General features: G+C 37.9%; 1 protein-coding gene across 2 annotated transcripts in view; it reads right to left on the bottom strand.

Annotated features, from left to right (window-relative positions):
- wdr7 (WD repeat domain 7) overlaps window positions 1-17,578 on the bottom strand; it is a 207,983-nt gene that overhangs the window by 122,288 nt on the left and 68,117 nt on the right. For both annotated transcript variants that reach the window (XM_066710923.1, XM_066710924.1), the window contains one exon: window positions 4,519-4,632. In XM_066710923.1, the coding sequence (XP_066567020.1) occupies window positions 4,519-4,632 (114 nt within the window). The remainder of the gene's footprint in view (window positions 1-4,518; window positions 4,633-17,578) is intronic.

Below are 17,578 nucleotides of genomic sequence, written 5' to 3'. Positions count from 1 at the left end.
TACCAGACTATTAAATGGTTGGGGGGGGTTGTTTTCAACTGTTGTTTTGCTCCTCACACAGAAACCCGTCATCTTTTGAAAAGTCTCTCTGGATTTATGGAGTACAGCCGGAGCAGCATGTTAATCTAACTAACAAACATGTGACTCTAGAAACAGGAAGTCTTATCGTCTGCATCAACTTGGCTTCAATGAAACAGAACCATTGTCTAGGACTGTCCTACAAAGAAACATTATTACAATCATAATATAACCCTAATTATACTACTAATCAAAGTACTCCTCCGACTAGTATTACTCACAATAATCATAAGAGATCATATAGCTTGTTTCAACTCACAAGACCTGAAGCACTCTATAGGTAGGAATTACTCACTTCACACACTACTGATGGACACTGCTGTACCCACTATAATTTTTGTGCCAGCAGGTATGTACATTAGGAAATACTCCAGTGAAATACAAGAGGGAAATCAAGGCCAGCCAGCTTTTGAATGAATGAAATGAAACTATCACTATTAATCAAGGAGAGGCCTTCTACTCACAACCAATCATCACAATTCAGATCAACTCAATCCAACTCCATCCTCAACATGATCATGTCAGACACCTCAACACAGGTCCCGTTCAAAGGTGGACAAGATCGTGAACTGGAGATTTTGACTAAACTGAACCGATGAAGGTGCAAGGATTAGGTCTCATCTTGGTGAACAGAGCTTTTGTAAATGCATGTGAACCCAAGTCTGGGCTGGTACAGTGTGGACTGCTGGTCTACTGACACTACTCAGAATCACACCTTCCATGGAACAGGACAGCCTTTCTTAGATGAGATCGAACAAGGTCAGTCTTCAAGTAGTTACAGCTGAAGTTATAATAGGAAGTTATGCTTCTGTCGATACAGCATCAATGGGAAGCCATGTACTGGAAGTTACCACTACGTTTTGTTTTTTCCTCCTTGCAACAAGAAGCTGCACCACCATGGCCGATAAACCGCTCATAAGTTAAACATGTTTCTTCTTCCAAGCTGCAGTGCGATCTTAAGTAATGATGGCTTTGGGAATGTCTTGGGAGTTCATTAGGCTCCCAGTCTGAGTCTTCCCACAGGGGGATCGTTTTAAATCCTCTCAGCTAATAAGAAGGGTTTATACGGAGAAGCCGGCTTGAGCTGAAATAATGGACTATCAAAGGGAAGCTGGTTCGAGGCAAGTCATCAACACGGCCAAAAACATGAAATTAGCCCCAGCGCTTCTCCTGCTTCGCATGCTCTCCGGAATTTATGAGCTCTTTTAATTACTGGGGGGGATCAATAGGAAAAATTAAAATAAATGATAAGCCTTTGTTTCGCCTTTGTAGGCGAGGATTTAGACACTGTGCTGGTGTCTGATTTATTTATACATTGTTGCAGATCAGGAACAAAGAGTGTTACGTCACACACATTATGCATTTAAAACAACACACAAGAGGTCTTTCTCCAACTTACTACTAATGAAGTACCCATTTAGGTTTGAAAACTGCATTTTCTGAGAAATAAACACTGGTTTATGAAATGAGCGAAGGTTGCTCCCCCAAGCTAATCCGTAGAGAACAGCTGGGAACATCTATGGGAGTTTATGAATCATTTAGGAATGAGCACACTACAATACCCCTCGAGTAGACTTCCCCTATAATGGCTGAGCCCAGACAAGCCCCCCTGTGCTGTGAAGGGTTTCGTTTAACTTCAGGGCAGCTCAATACTCACAGTAGCACTTGTCAACCGATCACACGGTGCTGTATCATTCCTTATAATGGAATATTTTGGGTATTTCTTAATGAGACGCATTTACAGAGGGGCAAAAATGTAGTGTTGATTCTAAGGCAATTTCATAAACCTCATCAGGTCACTTATAAACTCTTCTGTGATAGTTTATCCACTTTCTACAACTTTGGAAATATAAAACAACTGATTTGGTTATATAAATCAGGCTTAAAAAAATATATATCACAATGGGACCCAGCTTCTTATTTTGGCCCTTTTGGAAATCAGTATCTTTGAAGCGTGTAGGTTTCTGTGATTTCAACACAAGTAGCTATAGTTACCATCCCCCTCACTTACAATCTGCCGGTGACACTTTAAAAGCAGATCATTCTGGTTAACATTATAGACTCCATGGTACTCAAAAGGCTATCCCCACCCAAACAAATTAACTGCTTGTAAAGAGACAGTATTTTAATCTCTGGCTTCTGGTGCTGGTTGCATCCACCTCTTCCTAAGCACCCAACACTCGATAACGGACCATTTTAAAGTGTCTTCCAATCCATATTCCAATTCAATCCATAAGAGTTCAAACAAAGCCTACAGTTATGTGATAAGTGTTTGTTTTACACATCCGTAATTACTCTCTTACTGCTTTGGGGGGAAAAAATTGCAGTAACCAGCTCTTAGGAGATCAAAGTGGCATAATTTTAAGTTGCAGTCAGAAGTTATGCATACATGTACAGTGCTTAGTGGCAACACTTAAAAACTGTAAAGTGATCGCAGTGACAAATTACTCTCTAGCTCTTCAACTTAGCGCTTCATCTGGGGAGAATGAATTCTTGTCAAACAAAAGTAACAAGCAAGAGCCCTTACACTTGAAACATCCATTATTCACTACCAGCTTTAGCAGATACAGCTTTTTTGGTTTATTTAATGTTCATTTTTAAGTACCATGTAAGAACTAACAAAGTCTTTATAAATTTCACAAAGGAATACAGGAAATACTAAAGGCAGCTATATTGAGTAGAATAGTGCAGGGAGCCACTTCAAATGGAGTCCAAGGCTTGTGCAAAGTCAAGGAGCTCTGTTTCAATTACACAGGATTTAAAGAAAGGAAAAAAACTAATAAAATATATGTTCACATATAAAATGTTTTTTTTCCTGATTTCCAGATGTATTAGGCTTTGAAGTATCTGAAATTATTAACCCTCCGTTTGCAATGTCTATTTCAATTACCTCTCACACAATAATTACATTGCACCTTTTACCAAGCCAATACAGTCTGTCATTCCCAATAACCATCTAGGAACATAAGAAAACTATGAATATGTGAATTATTGATTAACACTTACTTTATCTTAAAACAGATACATCCCCCAAAGAAAATCAAATTATATCTGTATTCCTGGTGATGCCCATTATTTGAGTCAAGTAAAAAGAGAAATACAGATTTAGGGAATGATTGCTTCATATGTCAAGAAATAACACCAAGGAATTTCACGCTGCTGTTCGCTCCTTAAGTAAGCGTGTATTCAAATTTTATTTTTAAATCCAGCCCCTATGTATCCCAAGTATTATTCTCATTACCATTATAATTGCTAATGTTCCCCTGAGGTTCCAATAAGCATTAAATAAAGCTTTATTTACCCCTGATGCAACAGGAAAATAAGTTTCAAGATGGACATAAGGTGAGTATCATCAATTTATTTATTTTAAAATAATACTTTACCTTGGTGTCCTTTGTGTGTTATGGTTGTTAATGTAATTACTATAATATGTAAGAAATTCCTTAATTTGAAGAAAAAAATATTTGGGATGTAAAGAGAATCTAAGGTCTCGACGCCAACATTTCTCAAAATGTCTATGGCTGCTGAATTTAATTTACAGAAATTATGAAGGCCTTCCCATTACCATTACTCAACTTCTCATTAGCATGTAATTTCTGACATCTATTACAGTAATGAGATGCCCAAGTACGATAATGATAACTTTTATTTATATAATCTTATAATATGTATAAATAAATAATTGTGTTAAATTTGTAATTGTGATTCTTGACTATACAGGGTAACTAAGTCGCCATGGGTAAGTGCAAATAAAATAATCAATTCGCTGAATAAAAAGTAGCCTGTATGTTTTTAAACTGTCTGCCCCTTGATGTTTTAGAAAATGGCAACATTTGAGAATCAAGAGAATTTATTAGACTATTAGAGGAAGAAATTGCGGCTTGGTAAATGTACAGACAGCCAACACTTAATGGTCCTAAAGAATGACTGACAGGTGTCTTGTGCTCCTGCAAAGACAGACACTTGTGAGCCACTTTTGCTCACTGCGATTGAAAGCGCCAGAGTTGAATTGCAGCTACACCAGCATCTTCACAGAGGTTCGTTCAAAGGTAGTTGTTATGGAAAATGTGTTGATGCTACAGCTGTGAACAACCTGACAGACAATCGCCACTGCAGGTTATGAAGCAGAGCTCTCTCTATATATATATTTCACTACAGTGAGGTGGTATACGGTTTACCGGAACAACCTTACATGGACATTTGCACTCATTAGGGAATGTGTGATGGACTGAGAAATCCGTTAATGAATTGTGAGAGTTCCAATGAATAAATAAATAAAGTAGAGTTAAGAAAGTCATTCTTTGTGAGAAAAAAAGAAAAAAAAAAAGATATGTATTTCTTCTTAAGGGAAAGTTAACGGGTACAGACAACACATAGCCAGGCATTACAGGTTAAACTATATAAATTCCAAGCAAACAACCGAAGAAGGCCAAGACTTGCCTGCTGTGATGTCGTCTTCAGGGAGGTCCACCTCTTCCTCCGGAGCTTTGACTTCAGGGCCGGGGAGCTCAGGGGGGGGCGGCACAGTCTGCACAGTCTCTGCTGTTGCTCCAGCTGCAACATAAAAGAAACCCCATGAGCTAGAGCAGACTTTCTGACCAAAATGTGAACCCTCGTTAGTAGATTAACCATACCTGGGGGCTTGTGGTAGGTTACTAATCTTGAGACTGCTATTTCCACACACCCTAGGGACACAAAACAGCCCCATATTGAGGAATATCATGTGCCACATGACAGTAGTTATTTATTTTTTAAATCTATTTACTGTATATAATAAAACAAATATTGTACAGCTTTACATATCAAATCCACTTCCCACAAGCTGGTGGTGAGCTTTAGTTTGGCAAACAGCTCACCACCACACCACAAGACCTCACGCCCCATTTCCTTGAGAAATAGTCATGTCAAATGTAAAGAGTTTTCTCGGGTATAAGATTGGCGTGCAGCGAAGTCATAAATGTGAACCTTCAAATTAAGAAACAAAAACAGCCAACAAGTATCAAGTATCATATGGAGCATCAACTCCAGCCTCACAAATCTCCTGGGGAAAGTACAAATATGACATCATTCTTCTGGTGCAGCTAATGATGAAGCACTGTGAATTAGGGCTCATTTCTCTGACTACCTACCAGGTGACATAACTGGATTGAGGATTATTAAATGTATTGCACATCAAGGGAAATGACTTGTTGGATTTTATCGCCACCCACCACCCTCTGCAGAATGAATACATTTTAATGAGTCTTCATGATATTTTAATTCCTTGAACAATATTGCTATCTTCCCTGCAAATGTCACAGACCAGACTTCTGCTTCTCTTTTCCAGTGTTGCATACTTTCTAAACAAATTTTGTGACTATCTAAAATGCTTGCTGTTCTCAAAGCTAAATTTGCCAATATTGACAATTTTCGTCCAATTAATTTTGATGAACTGAACAACTTAGTGCACAGAGGCTGAGACTGATTAATCCCCCTGTCCATTAATGTATTTCTTTATGTTTTAATTAACCTCGGCTTTCAGAAGTGACCAATGACATATTTAAGATCTAAAGACAATTATTTTTGTGCATAGCTATGGAGAGCATAGTAAACATTTACCCAAAGCAAAATCCCTTTTACATTCTCTGGCATCACAAAGGCCATCAGACACCTCTGGCTTCTACCGAAAAGGTCAAGGTTGGAAAAAGGACAGAGGCTAAATTACATCCCCCCCATCTCCACCCACACACACATAATCAGAGGAGAGGGAAGTCAAAAGCACAGTAGCAACCAGTACAGATTAAAGTGTGTATCTGTGCAGAATATATCATGCACACATTATGCACGTTATTTATCCACCCATCAGTTTTCAATATCTGACTCATCCAGTACAGGGTCACAGTGTATAAAGTCTCAGCATGCCTTTAAGGGCAGGATCAGTTGCTTTCTCATGGTTAAAATAGCTTCAATACTTGTGTCTCTCGAGATTTCAGCAGTCAAGATCTCACTTTACTTACGAAGTTCTCCTAAACAACATTCAGAGTGGTTCTAAATTTACAGGTAGACACAGACATTTAAATGTCCCCTCTCCTATGTTATTATGAATTCAGTAATTTGCATTAGTACAGCCTATATTTAAAATTGTATAAAAACTGATTTACTGAAAAGTAATGGGGGAAAAAAAATACTGATTCTTCCATCTAAACATGGGCTTGCGGTCAAAAGTGAAAGGAAAAACCTGTCATCTAATATGGTTTACTGAAGGAAAACTTAATATAAAGAAATAGTAAAGATTGCATACTGGTATTTGGTCATTGAGAACACCTTGAGCTGAATGGCTGCATCAAATGGGGTTTGGTGCTCATAACACCAGTGTCTAGGCATGATCCCAATCAGCCTCCATATACTCACTAACCTGGCTGGCTGGCAAGGTGAGTCATAGCCATTTGGACAAAAATATCTAGGCTAAAAAAAGATCACCTATGGTTCTCAAACAAAGACAAAGGAAAGTAACAAGCAGTAACAGCAGATGAAGAGTATAATTTTATAGTTATAATAATATAAATCTTTGCACATGTAAAGCTTGGTTTGAGAGAGGGTATTAAGACACCAGTGTAGTAGGACCCATAATTCATTGTGTTGCTGCATGAATAGAAACGGTTTCCTGCAAGGTCAAGTGCTCTATGACAGGAATGACACACAGCTTCGACCCAGCCTTGTTAACCTCAGGGCCTGGAAGAGGTAGCTTTTCTGGGAGGTTTCACTGCTTTAAAATTCAGGTCCTAAAGAAGGTGTCTGCAAAGCACGACAGCTATTCTTGCGCTTCATTCATCAAACTTTTATACCAAAGCGTTCTGCCCGGACATATTTTTCACACATATAAATATTAATCATACAAGAAATGTGTAATCCCAGGTTGTGTTTTAAACATGGCAGCCTAATTAGCTGGGACACCAAAACAGTTGTTAAAAATCACATTCATTTTGAATAGCTTATCAGGTTAACAATTTCCTTTTTCCTTTTTTTATTCCTGAAGATGGATTAAACTTCTGCTTTAGTTGAGACTGGAAGGACCAAAAACATGAGATGCTCCCTTTTGGCTACAGCAAAACCAGTTACAATTTTCAAAGCACTGGCATTCAGCCCTATGTCTTAACTATAAGCCAAAGAAAAATAAAGGATATTTTTTTTTAGAGGGAATTACTCCACACTCTTGTGACTGTCTTGATCAAATATTAACTAACACTAAATGTCTGGACAAGTTAAACCTTGTGTGTGAAATCCTCGATGAAGCTGGGATTTTGAGTCCAATATGATTTCCCCCTCGCTGACCAGTCACTGTCAACTCTATGTGTATGGATTCAGCTCAGGATCTGGTTCAATTAATCACTGGTCTCGGGGGTGAGAGACCAGTGAGATTAAAGAATTACACTTACCTGCTATGCCACCCAATTCATAAAAAGGGCTCACTTGCACCTGATTTTAATTATCTTCCCATTCATCCATCCATCCATCCACTTTATTCCCTTATGCCTCAGAGCCAGCTGTGCTTGTATAATCCTAAGTCACACACCATTCACCCCTACTACCAGGAGCATAGCCACATAACGCAAGACTCCTGCAACTTGTATAATATCAAAAGCTGGAGAATAAAGCTTTAACTCTAGGGGGTATTAAAAAGGAAACTAAGTAGTGTAGGTTTGGAGTTTAGTTAATTTTGAAGTCCCTACAACAATGTCATGAGCAGAAATAGTTATTTTGCATCAAGTGTTACATGAAGATGTTAGATGAAGACTGCTGGATAAAAGGCTCATTGGATTTTTGGTTTGTACTAGATGCAGCAATTTGGACCTCCAGAATGAAATTACCATAATTAACGTAAGTCTTGTTATGTAGTAGACCGATGAATCAAGGCCAGAAGCTAGGTAATGTATCGGAACAGTGTGAAAATCATTTTATTTGCAGACGAACATTTGGTTAGAAGGTTGTATTGAGTAAATGTATGCAGTTGATAATGCCTTCAGTTCACACATGCTGAGGAGGATTTTAGTAAGTAGAGCTCATCCAATTTCTCATGAGAAGATAATCACATATGAAGGCAAGGATGTGAGAACAGTTTCAAGTGAAAGGAAGCCAGTTGGCCCATGTCGCTCATTTGGTTGCTAGACACTTATTGATCCAAGGACCTCATCAAGCTGCTTCTTGAATGATCCTCGCGAATCAGTTTCTACAGCCTAGTTTTGTTTTTTGGGTCAATCAGCTTTAAAACTAATATTATTATAGTAGTTTATTGGACATTTTTAGAAAAACTGATTATTTTGTCTAAAATACTTTTTAAAGGACTTGACGTGTGCTTTGCAGTAACAATAAACAATTAAGCCAAAATATGTTGGTTTTTATTGGTTTACATTATTATCTGTTCTCGTGGTTGGCTTGCATTTTTATTTGGGTTACTAACTTTTACAACCTATTCAGCAATAACTGATGAGAATGTTTTAATTCCCATTCAATAACAAAACAAGAAGGAAGATAGTTTCATTTCAGATCTAAATGTTTGTTCATAATTACACCCTGAAGGAAAGCTTATGCCAACATGTCAGTTAAATATCATGAATATATAATAATAATGGTTAACATAACATGAGCAAAACCCATTAAGCAATTGTTGCTTTTATCAAGAGATGCACAAAGACCCAAAGTTCTAGAGGTGGGAATGCTCAGGATCAGAGAGAAGAGGGAATCATAATTATTCACATTCCCCAAAGTCACTACTGAGCAAAAGGCAGGCATTTTGTTTCAGAAGCCACTGGGGAAGAAAAAGTGCTGTGTTCAAATTCTCAAGCCTTGCAAGTACAGCATGGAGGTCAGGGTTGAAATATGACTCAGGTGGCAATTGAAAAGAGGCTAAAAGCACCACAGATAGTCATCCACAGGGAAATATTACAGGAAGCTGAACACCATATCAGAACTAGGCCTCGCAAAATTCTGAAACCAAAATCAAAGCTGACCAATAGTGCAACAAATGTGACAAACGCAGAAGAGATCTCTTTGGTCGTTACATAGAAAAGATCTTTCAACATTAGCGATGGGACAGAGGGGAACTGTAGGACCAAATGTATCCAAAGATGACAGAAACTGGTTCATAGTTTTACTTTACAGTAGTTTCAATCATCCATATTTTTTGTGGTTCATAGTTGGCCAAATCTCATGCTACACAGCCATCAGCGGCTGCCTTATTAAGGTAATCAACTTCATGAGTGACTAGGTAAAAGGAGTGATTTTCAGCAGCTTTTACAGTTGGTTGCATACATATTACATAAAAATAGACTATTACAAGGGATCAATCATTTTCTGCTGCAAAGAACAGGGAATGTTGCCACACTGATGAACTGAGAGACAGACAGACATGTTTCTTTTTACAAATTGATTATTTGGCTGTTAAAGTAATAGACTAATGTTACTGGATGTTAGAGTATTCCAGCCAGCTGGGGTATATGGGAAAATCATCACCCACATTTCTGCCTCAATAGTTGTGTTCTTCAAGGCACATCAACTTATGACTGGTTATTGACAGTTTATTACTCCTTACAGCACAGTGCACCCTAACTCAGCACAGAGAACTGGAGAGAGTTCATCACACCTTTGCTACATGCAGTGCAGAACCTATTTTAGTATTAAAGGATTTCTTATCTAAGTTATAGCCAACCCCAATACATGTAAAGTGGTGTGATTGAAGTATATTCTATGGCTGCAAATGAAAGGAAATGTACACAAATCTATATATGATACACCTAGTCTCTAATGCAGTGTCACTTTAGAGAGCTATTGTATCAATAGCACAGTGTCATTTTAATTACGATTATTCTTCTTTATTTTGTTCACCCCCCCCCCAGTCAAAATGTTTTTGTGTCTGGCAATTTGGATTTCAAGGGCAAGATTAAAATCATTTTTTGTTGTTCTTTTCCTTTTTTCTTAACACCCCAAAATTGCACAATCCTGGTCAGCATTTATTTTAAAAAACGCTGCCTGTTCATTCAAACCAACTTTGTGCTTTGTCTTCGCTGTTTGAAGGCAATAAACTCAGGTTTCCACATGTCTCTTGGGAGAGACCAATATATCATCTGGATGGAAAAAATTTACCCATCACTGCACCATCTGACAGTCTTACCTGAAACCAACACAGGCAGGATTTTTTTCCTTTGTAAAGAAATGCAATGAAATGTACTGGTAAGTTTTAACCTGAAGATTACCTAAAGGAAAAATCTCTTTTAGCCCATTCATAGCCTAGTTTTTGATGGCTGTGTTTCAGGAAGGTGTGTTGAAGGTACAACAGTGCAGAAATGTAGGCAATGCCTTATTCTGGCCCACTTTTTCCTTTGCTCTCTCCCTCCTCTCTCTCTCTCTCTCTGTGATAGACAGAATGCCTGCCTCACATTAATTCACTTCACACCATGCTTATCGATCCAAGGCCAGCTCCCCAATTGCATTATACATACAGGCTGTCTGCTTTCTCGCACCCACAGAAACACGCAGGCACACAAATAAAAAGAAAGGAATAGAGGTGGGGAAAGAGGAGGGAAAGAGAGAGAGGGGAAAGATTTGTTTTAGGTTTATAGAGATCAAATCAGTGTGGTTTTCAAATGAAGCTATTAACAAAGACCTGGTAAGTATACTGCCGTGGATCAGCCTTGTAGATGGAAAGACAGAAAAATGGACAGACCTCTAAACAAACAATTGTGTTTGTTTGTTTGACTCAAAGATTTGAAATGATTGACAAGCATATATAAAATCATCTCTTAGCAGACTTGTGAGGCATTGAGAGATTCCATTTTCAAATACCAGCAGTTTCTTTTATAACAGCCATCTCTAAACAATCAGCGTCCAAGAAGCTCTTATGACTTCCGACTGTTTCGTGTTGGCAGGTCCATAATGTACGGCCAGAATCAATCAAGCAGTGATGTCTAAGCAAGGTCTTCCAATTTTCTGAAAGTTTGTTTCTCTTTTGGCTATACTCAAGAGAGGGGCAGGCTGTGGCAATTACTATAGCGGAACAGAAAGAGAGAGAAGGCAAATCAAAGTATATTCTGAGAAGGAATCAAAGTGAAAATCAAACCAGCACAACTCTCTGTACCTGTATTTATTTGAAAATGTCTCTGCACTTGCTTCATGCATGTTATGATACAGACATATCAATAATCACTGATCACACTAGCTGGGGGCTGCAGTCAGTTTTTTTTTTATCTTCGGGTATTTGGCTGAATGACTGATGTGACCGTGACAGTGGCCCAAACATGTTCATTTTATAGGCCACCCTAATGTGCTGGTTTAAAAATGCTGAAAACACGTTGTTGTTATTGATCCATTAAACAAGTTATTTTGACTTATTGTCTTCCAAATGATCTAAAAATGACTGAGGTTTCTTAAAAGCTGTTCTAGAAAGCCCTCTAGACTGTAGTTCTCCATGACCAGGGTCCAAAACCACTAGACAGGTTTTTGCACTGTATATTGTTTCTTTAATCTATAGGCCTGTCATGTTGCAGAGACCCAACAATAGAGATTGCACTTGTTAAGTATAACACCAAGCACAAAACAGAGCATGATGAAACACAATAGTATATGATTACGTAGCCACAAAGGAATTGATGTAGAGGTACAGAGAAAAAAAAAATACAATTCAATTATTTTTAGAAGTGTCCATGATCAAATTCTCTGGGCTCTATAAACAGTATGAAGATTTCCAAAGAACATAATTTGTTTATTTCCTTATCTTCATAATAAAAAGCATTATCATTCAGACAAACTATAATTTTGCTCCCATTACTTCACTCCACTGATTACAGAATAAGTTCTAGCTGCAAACCTAAACTTTCCACTTTTAAATCTAGATAAAACAGGGGTGAAATAATAATGTTTCTATAAAACAGGGCAGTCACACAGATGAAAGTAATAGCAGCTGTTTTTTGAAAAAGTATTTGATAATGAGCGAGTAAAGTTCATTGTGGATTTGTTCATGAAGTCCGAATTGAAAAACGCCCTTCAAGAACAGAAGAGAAGGGGGATGACTGTGAGGAGGGAACCCCGCCTTGCCTTTCACTCTAGGCACTCATGCATGGTCTTTTCAGCTGGCCTGATTTCCCTGGTAGTTAACACAGTGGAGGACGGTGCAAGGAGGTGGGACTCCGGGGGGGCAGCAGCACATGCACAACCTGTCCTGAGTTGTGGAAACTGAAACGTATCCCTCATGGGTAAAGGGAATTTCTCTGGAAATGAAATGGTTTTGCTGCCCCTCAAGATCTGCCTAAATCCAAAAGCATTCAAATAGGTTCATATGCGGAGAAGGTAAATGACTCACATTTAATGATGCACCACAAAATGTATTTCTATGAACCTATCTTCCAGCATCCACTGGGGATCAAAACATTACCCTCTTCTGCTTAAGGATGGATAAATATATTTGTGGAGCACATGAGAAAGTGTGCATATAACAGATTTTCTTCCATTGATTCAATTTTCTACAACTCATCTCACTTTCCTGGACCGTCTAAGCCAGTGATTGTCAACACTTTTTCTGGAGAGCCACAACCCTGAAACATGTATAGGTCTCTACACCAGTGATTATTAATCTTCCTACACCAACGGACCCTCCAGATCCTCAAAGATTACCCATGAACCCCAAAACTATTTAGAGAATATAATTTCATAAGGCTCCAGTAAAAAAAATTAGTAAAACAACAGACCCCCTGGACATACCTCAAGAACCCCAGGTTAAGAACCCTTGCACTAAACATTAAACCACTGAAAGTCCTGAACGCAAAATTATCTAGTCCAATAACTGAATCAATTAAGCAGATCAAGTTTGGGTAAATCAAAAAGCAGAAGACGCTGTGGTTGAGGAACAGGGGCCAATTGCATAAACGTAGACCAAGTCTCTCTCTTTGTATAATTATAAGTCATACTAACAATAGACATTCAGTTAAAATGGTTGCATAAAACAGTCTTTCCTTAGACTGGTCTTGCTTAGTCAATCACACAATGCATTCTGGGAATTCAGACGTTTGTAGTAAATAAATTTAAAAAATGCAGCGATCCCAGTTCACAAACTGAAAACCTGTGCTTGTTATTGGAGCATAATGCAGAAAAATTTACCCAATGAAACAAATCTTCAAAAATATCAAACTGCAGGCACATTTTATCCTGCTGCCAATTTCTGTAGCTACAGAAATAGAAAGCTAAAGGCAGCTACATGCCAGGCAGATCTTTTTCATACACTCTTTAATGCAAAACATCAATTCCACAAGAAAATTACAGTCACAGAGTACTTAATTTGTGGTACAGGACTCAATGAACGAGGACCGTCCAGAGAATCGGTGCGTCCCACTGCCTTATTGAAAATTAGTTGTTTTCTATAATTATGACATGGGAAATGCTGCAATAAGGGATCTACAGTACTACTCGTTAATTCTGAGCTACGGTGGCCATTACTGGGTTAAGGTGTGTGCAGGCGTATGCACTGCAGAATCTAAAACAGCAACAGAACAGCAATGAATGTCTGGAGCACAAAGCCACTCAGTATGGTTTTTCTTTCTTTTTTTTTTCTTTTTTCGTGATCGCCAAGGCTGGCTTCCGTGTTGTTTTTGTTGTTGTTTTTCTGGCAGACTAATTGTGCAGGAGTTAGGGGTTTTACTGGAAACAGGTCATTTCTTAAGCCGCACTAGTGCTGCTTTTCCGTATTAGCGGCTATTATATATTCATGATGATAACCTTGCACTGGGGAAATTTTCAAGGTTAACCAATTCAATTACTTCTCTGATGAGAGCCGGGCCCTGTCTGCCACTGCTCGAGTAAAGACGAAAAGAAGGAGAGGAAAAAACGCAATAAGTTTAGGTTAAAGGGTGACAAACCTATTCCCTTATAAAACAATTAAGTTGATAGATTTACTTACTTCCAAGAGAAAATCTGAGAAAAGCAGCTGTTTAGAACTGAGAGCACATTAGTATTGGGCAGAAAAGCTTTCCATTGACCTGGCACAGAAAAATAAGGAGAGAGGAGAAAAAAAAACGAAAAAAAAAACCCCTGCAAAATAAGAATGTGAAATATTCACAGATATTGTCTTATGAGAGACTGATTAAAATACATGGAGCACACACTAAGACTGGTGTAATGTAATACACTGTGTGATATACTGTAAATCTTATTATTACATTGACAATATTGTAAGTAGAATTTGTATTATAATATATTCTGTTGTCGTGGTGATAGAGTTTGCCATGTTTATTTATTTATTTATTCATTTTTATTGTACAAATTTCACAAATACTTTCCTATGAGCACAGTTAATTAGAAAGATGCATTAGTCTGCCAAAAGACAATGCATTGCTAAAGATACATAACAGAACATAATGGCAAGAATGTGTCTGCATCTGGGCTACAGTTAAACTGCTCACCCAAACAAAGTTTTTATCCCAACGCCATCTGCCAATGTTAATACTCTGAACCTGCGAAGGAGTGGAAGACAGAAGAACAGCAAAAGTTGACCTGAGAGCAGGAGAACAGGGTCCAAAAGGAATATTTAAAGAGATCAAGTCAAACAGTATGGAAAAGAATAAACAAACTAAGAAGTGAAGTGAAGTGAATTATTCATGACAAAACACCTCTTTCCAGCAGTTTACAAAGCCCATAGGCAGCCAGCACAGCCTGATCCACCCCGGCCCCCCACCTGTACAGCCAAGGTGGGGGGCTAGGAGAAGTCAAGTGAATTTGAAGCAAAGGCACCTTTTCATCAGATCCTCAGCTCGTCTTGTGCCATGTTAAAAAATCTTAACTCCTTGGGGTCTGAGCGCTTCATTGTTTCTTGTCTTATTTATTTATTTCCTATTCAGTGAGCTTTCCTGTTGCTGTGTTCCTGCTGATTAAGTTGGGTGATTCCACCAGAAAAAAGCACCGTCTCCGATTGTGCATTTACATTGGGTGTCACATCAAAACCTGGCCCAAATAACACCCCTTGTGGTATTGACACCAGACTATATTTACAATATATATTTATTCAACTCCATAAAGAAGTCTGAAAGAATGACCATAAACAAATTTCCTTGTTGGTGAATTCTGCAGTGACAGAGTGGCATACAGCCTTAATCAAAACAATGTTTAGAAAGTTATAAAGTCAATAATTCGTTCATTAACGAAATATATAAATACATACATATTAAAATAAAAAAAGAACAGCAAAGAAAAATATTTATGGATGTTTCTTAGTGTATTCCCTTAGGCGGTGGGATGTGTAAACACATGCATTACTATCATTGATTTGTACTAATATGACTTAAATTGATCAGTATGGCATTGGAAAAATATTGCATCTATGGTGGCATGACAAATGACAAGTGTGCTGGGGTAGATGGACAACATACAAATGTATTATTATAGCACTTTGTATTGCTCTTCTATTTTGTAAGTCGCCCTGGACAAGAGTGTCTGCTAAGAAATAAATAATAATAAAATAATAATACTACTAAGACAGGTATGGAGGAGAAAAGTGTGTATTAAACAGCCCTGACCAGAGCAAGCTGTCTGTATTCACCCTGTCAGCAGAGCGAGCACAGCTCGGAGACTGACAGTGGTAACCTGACTGTCGGGTTCTGCTGTCCTCCAGGGGCCCTATGGAAACGAGATAAGACAGGGGAGCTCCAGAGTCTTGGACTGCTGCACATAAAGTTCTAAATGAAATAAGCAAATAGGCCTTCGACCTGACCCGAAATTTGACAGACTCCTGTACAATTCCAATTGGTTAACAGGCAAGAGGAGGGTTTGTTTGGCTGACTCAGGCATGAGTGCTCTCACTGTCAGAAATTGCAATGAAGCAGAGCAGAAAATCAAAATGTCTCCCAAACTTCTGAAAGTAATTCCACTTATTTCACCATTATACGGGCATCTTTAATAAGGGCGTATATTTATCGATCACCACGGGTGGTCAGAATTATGGGGACACCTGTGAATATTACTGCAATCCTACCAGGAAAGGAGAACTCAACATTTGACTTACACAAACAAGTGATTATCTTCTACTCAAGAAAATACAACTATTTAACTAACATTTCTCCAACTCCTATGAGAGAGTCAGAAGGCTGCAGAAATATTTTTAGAAATCTCTTCAGCAATAAACTGAAACCAAGAGAACGACAAAAGAATCTGGGATAAAACAGAACGCCAGTTTAATTTAAAGCATGTACATCAAATCAGCATAAGAGGTTTTGAAACTCATGTGATGATTTCTAATACTATGGGATATACATATACATATATCAATCCACTGCTGGATGAAGGACTCCCCAAGATGTTTCCATCTGCAATATATAATTAGAACTCAGTTTGCAAGATATATATATATATATTAATAATACATTATATATTTATTTATATATTGCAAGCTGAGTTCTAATTTGTTTTGATTTATTTAGTAGTCATCAATAAAATTAGACAACAAATACTTTTCATCTTAATAAATCCCCAGAATTTTCATTCATAGGTTTGATATCAAATGCACAACAAATCCATGAAATCGGATCAATGGGGTGTAATAATACATATGACACTACGATTTCTCTACAAAGATATAGATGTATGAATGAATTAGAATTCAATACTAATGTTCTCCATCCTCCCCACCGTGTTTTCTTGTTCTGGTAGAATAGGTGCCATTAAAACAAAGAAAGATCAAATTCAGTGACCCTGCAACCTTGTACCCTGCAGAGGTCATTGAGCATCGCTCCTGTGGTAACAGAACACTGACCATCAGTGGTTACCATGGCAGCCACTCCCTAGAGTCATAGCCAGCCTCTTTTCAGTATCTCTGCTACCCGCCAGTAGACTAACTGACAGCACACAATTCCACTTCCAGGAATAAACAGCACAAAAACCACAAAACTACATCTTTTTAAGTGGAATCTGTCTAAACTAGAGGAAGCACACAAGACTAGCATTTAGCCTTTTGCTGGAATTCTCAGCAGGTTTGTATTTTCTGGAAAGCAGCATGATCTCTCCCTGGAGATTGCTCTTTGTTAGCATAGATTATTAAGGTCAAATTCAGAGATAAAAAGCTTAACAAAGTTCTTTTAAACAAGCATGTTGCATTACAATTAGACAGGAAAAAAGTTTAGGGGCACTCTTTCAAAAAACAAAACGGCATACTATACAATACCCCAAAAATCAGGTTGAAGGGAAAATAAAATGCTTTAAGGTTATCTTCAGTGAAATAGTATTTGCAAATAAAATACTGTTGTGGCCTTCCCTACTATTCTACTATTCTTACAGACTATTAAATAAGCAGCAAAGACCTGTTAAGTAATTTGTTTTAAATGATTTTGGATTAAAATACATCTGATTACTTTTTGGACAATGAACATTAAATTCCCCTCTTCACAATATTATAAACTGGGAATTAAGCACTAGAACAGAATTAAAAAAAACTCTCTTGTAAGAATACATAATCCACATTGAGGTAACATGCAATGTCAAAAGATAAAGA

The sequence above is a fragment of the Amia ocellicauda genome, chromosome 8 (assembly GCF_036373705.1).
Source record: "Amia ocellicauda isolate fAmiCal2 chromosome 8, fAmiCal2.hap1, whole genome shotgun sequence".
Lineage (NCBI taxonomy): Eukaryota > Metazoa > Chordata > Actinopteri > Amiiformes > Amiidae > Amia > Amia ocellicauda.
Note: the sequence above shows the minus strand (reverse complement) of the source record. Positions and strands in the feature narration are given on the sequence as shown.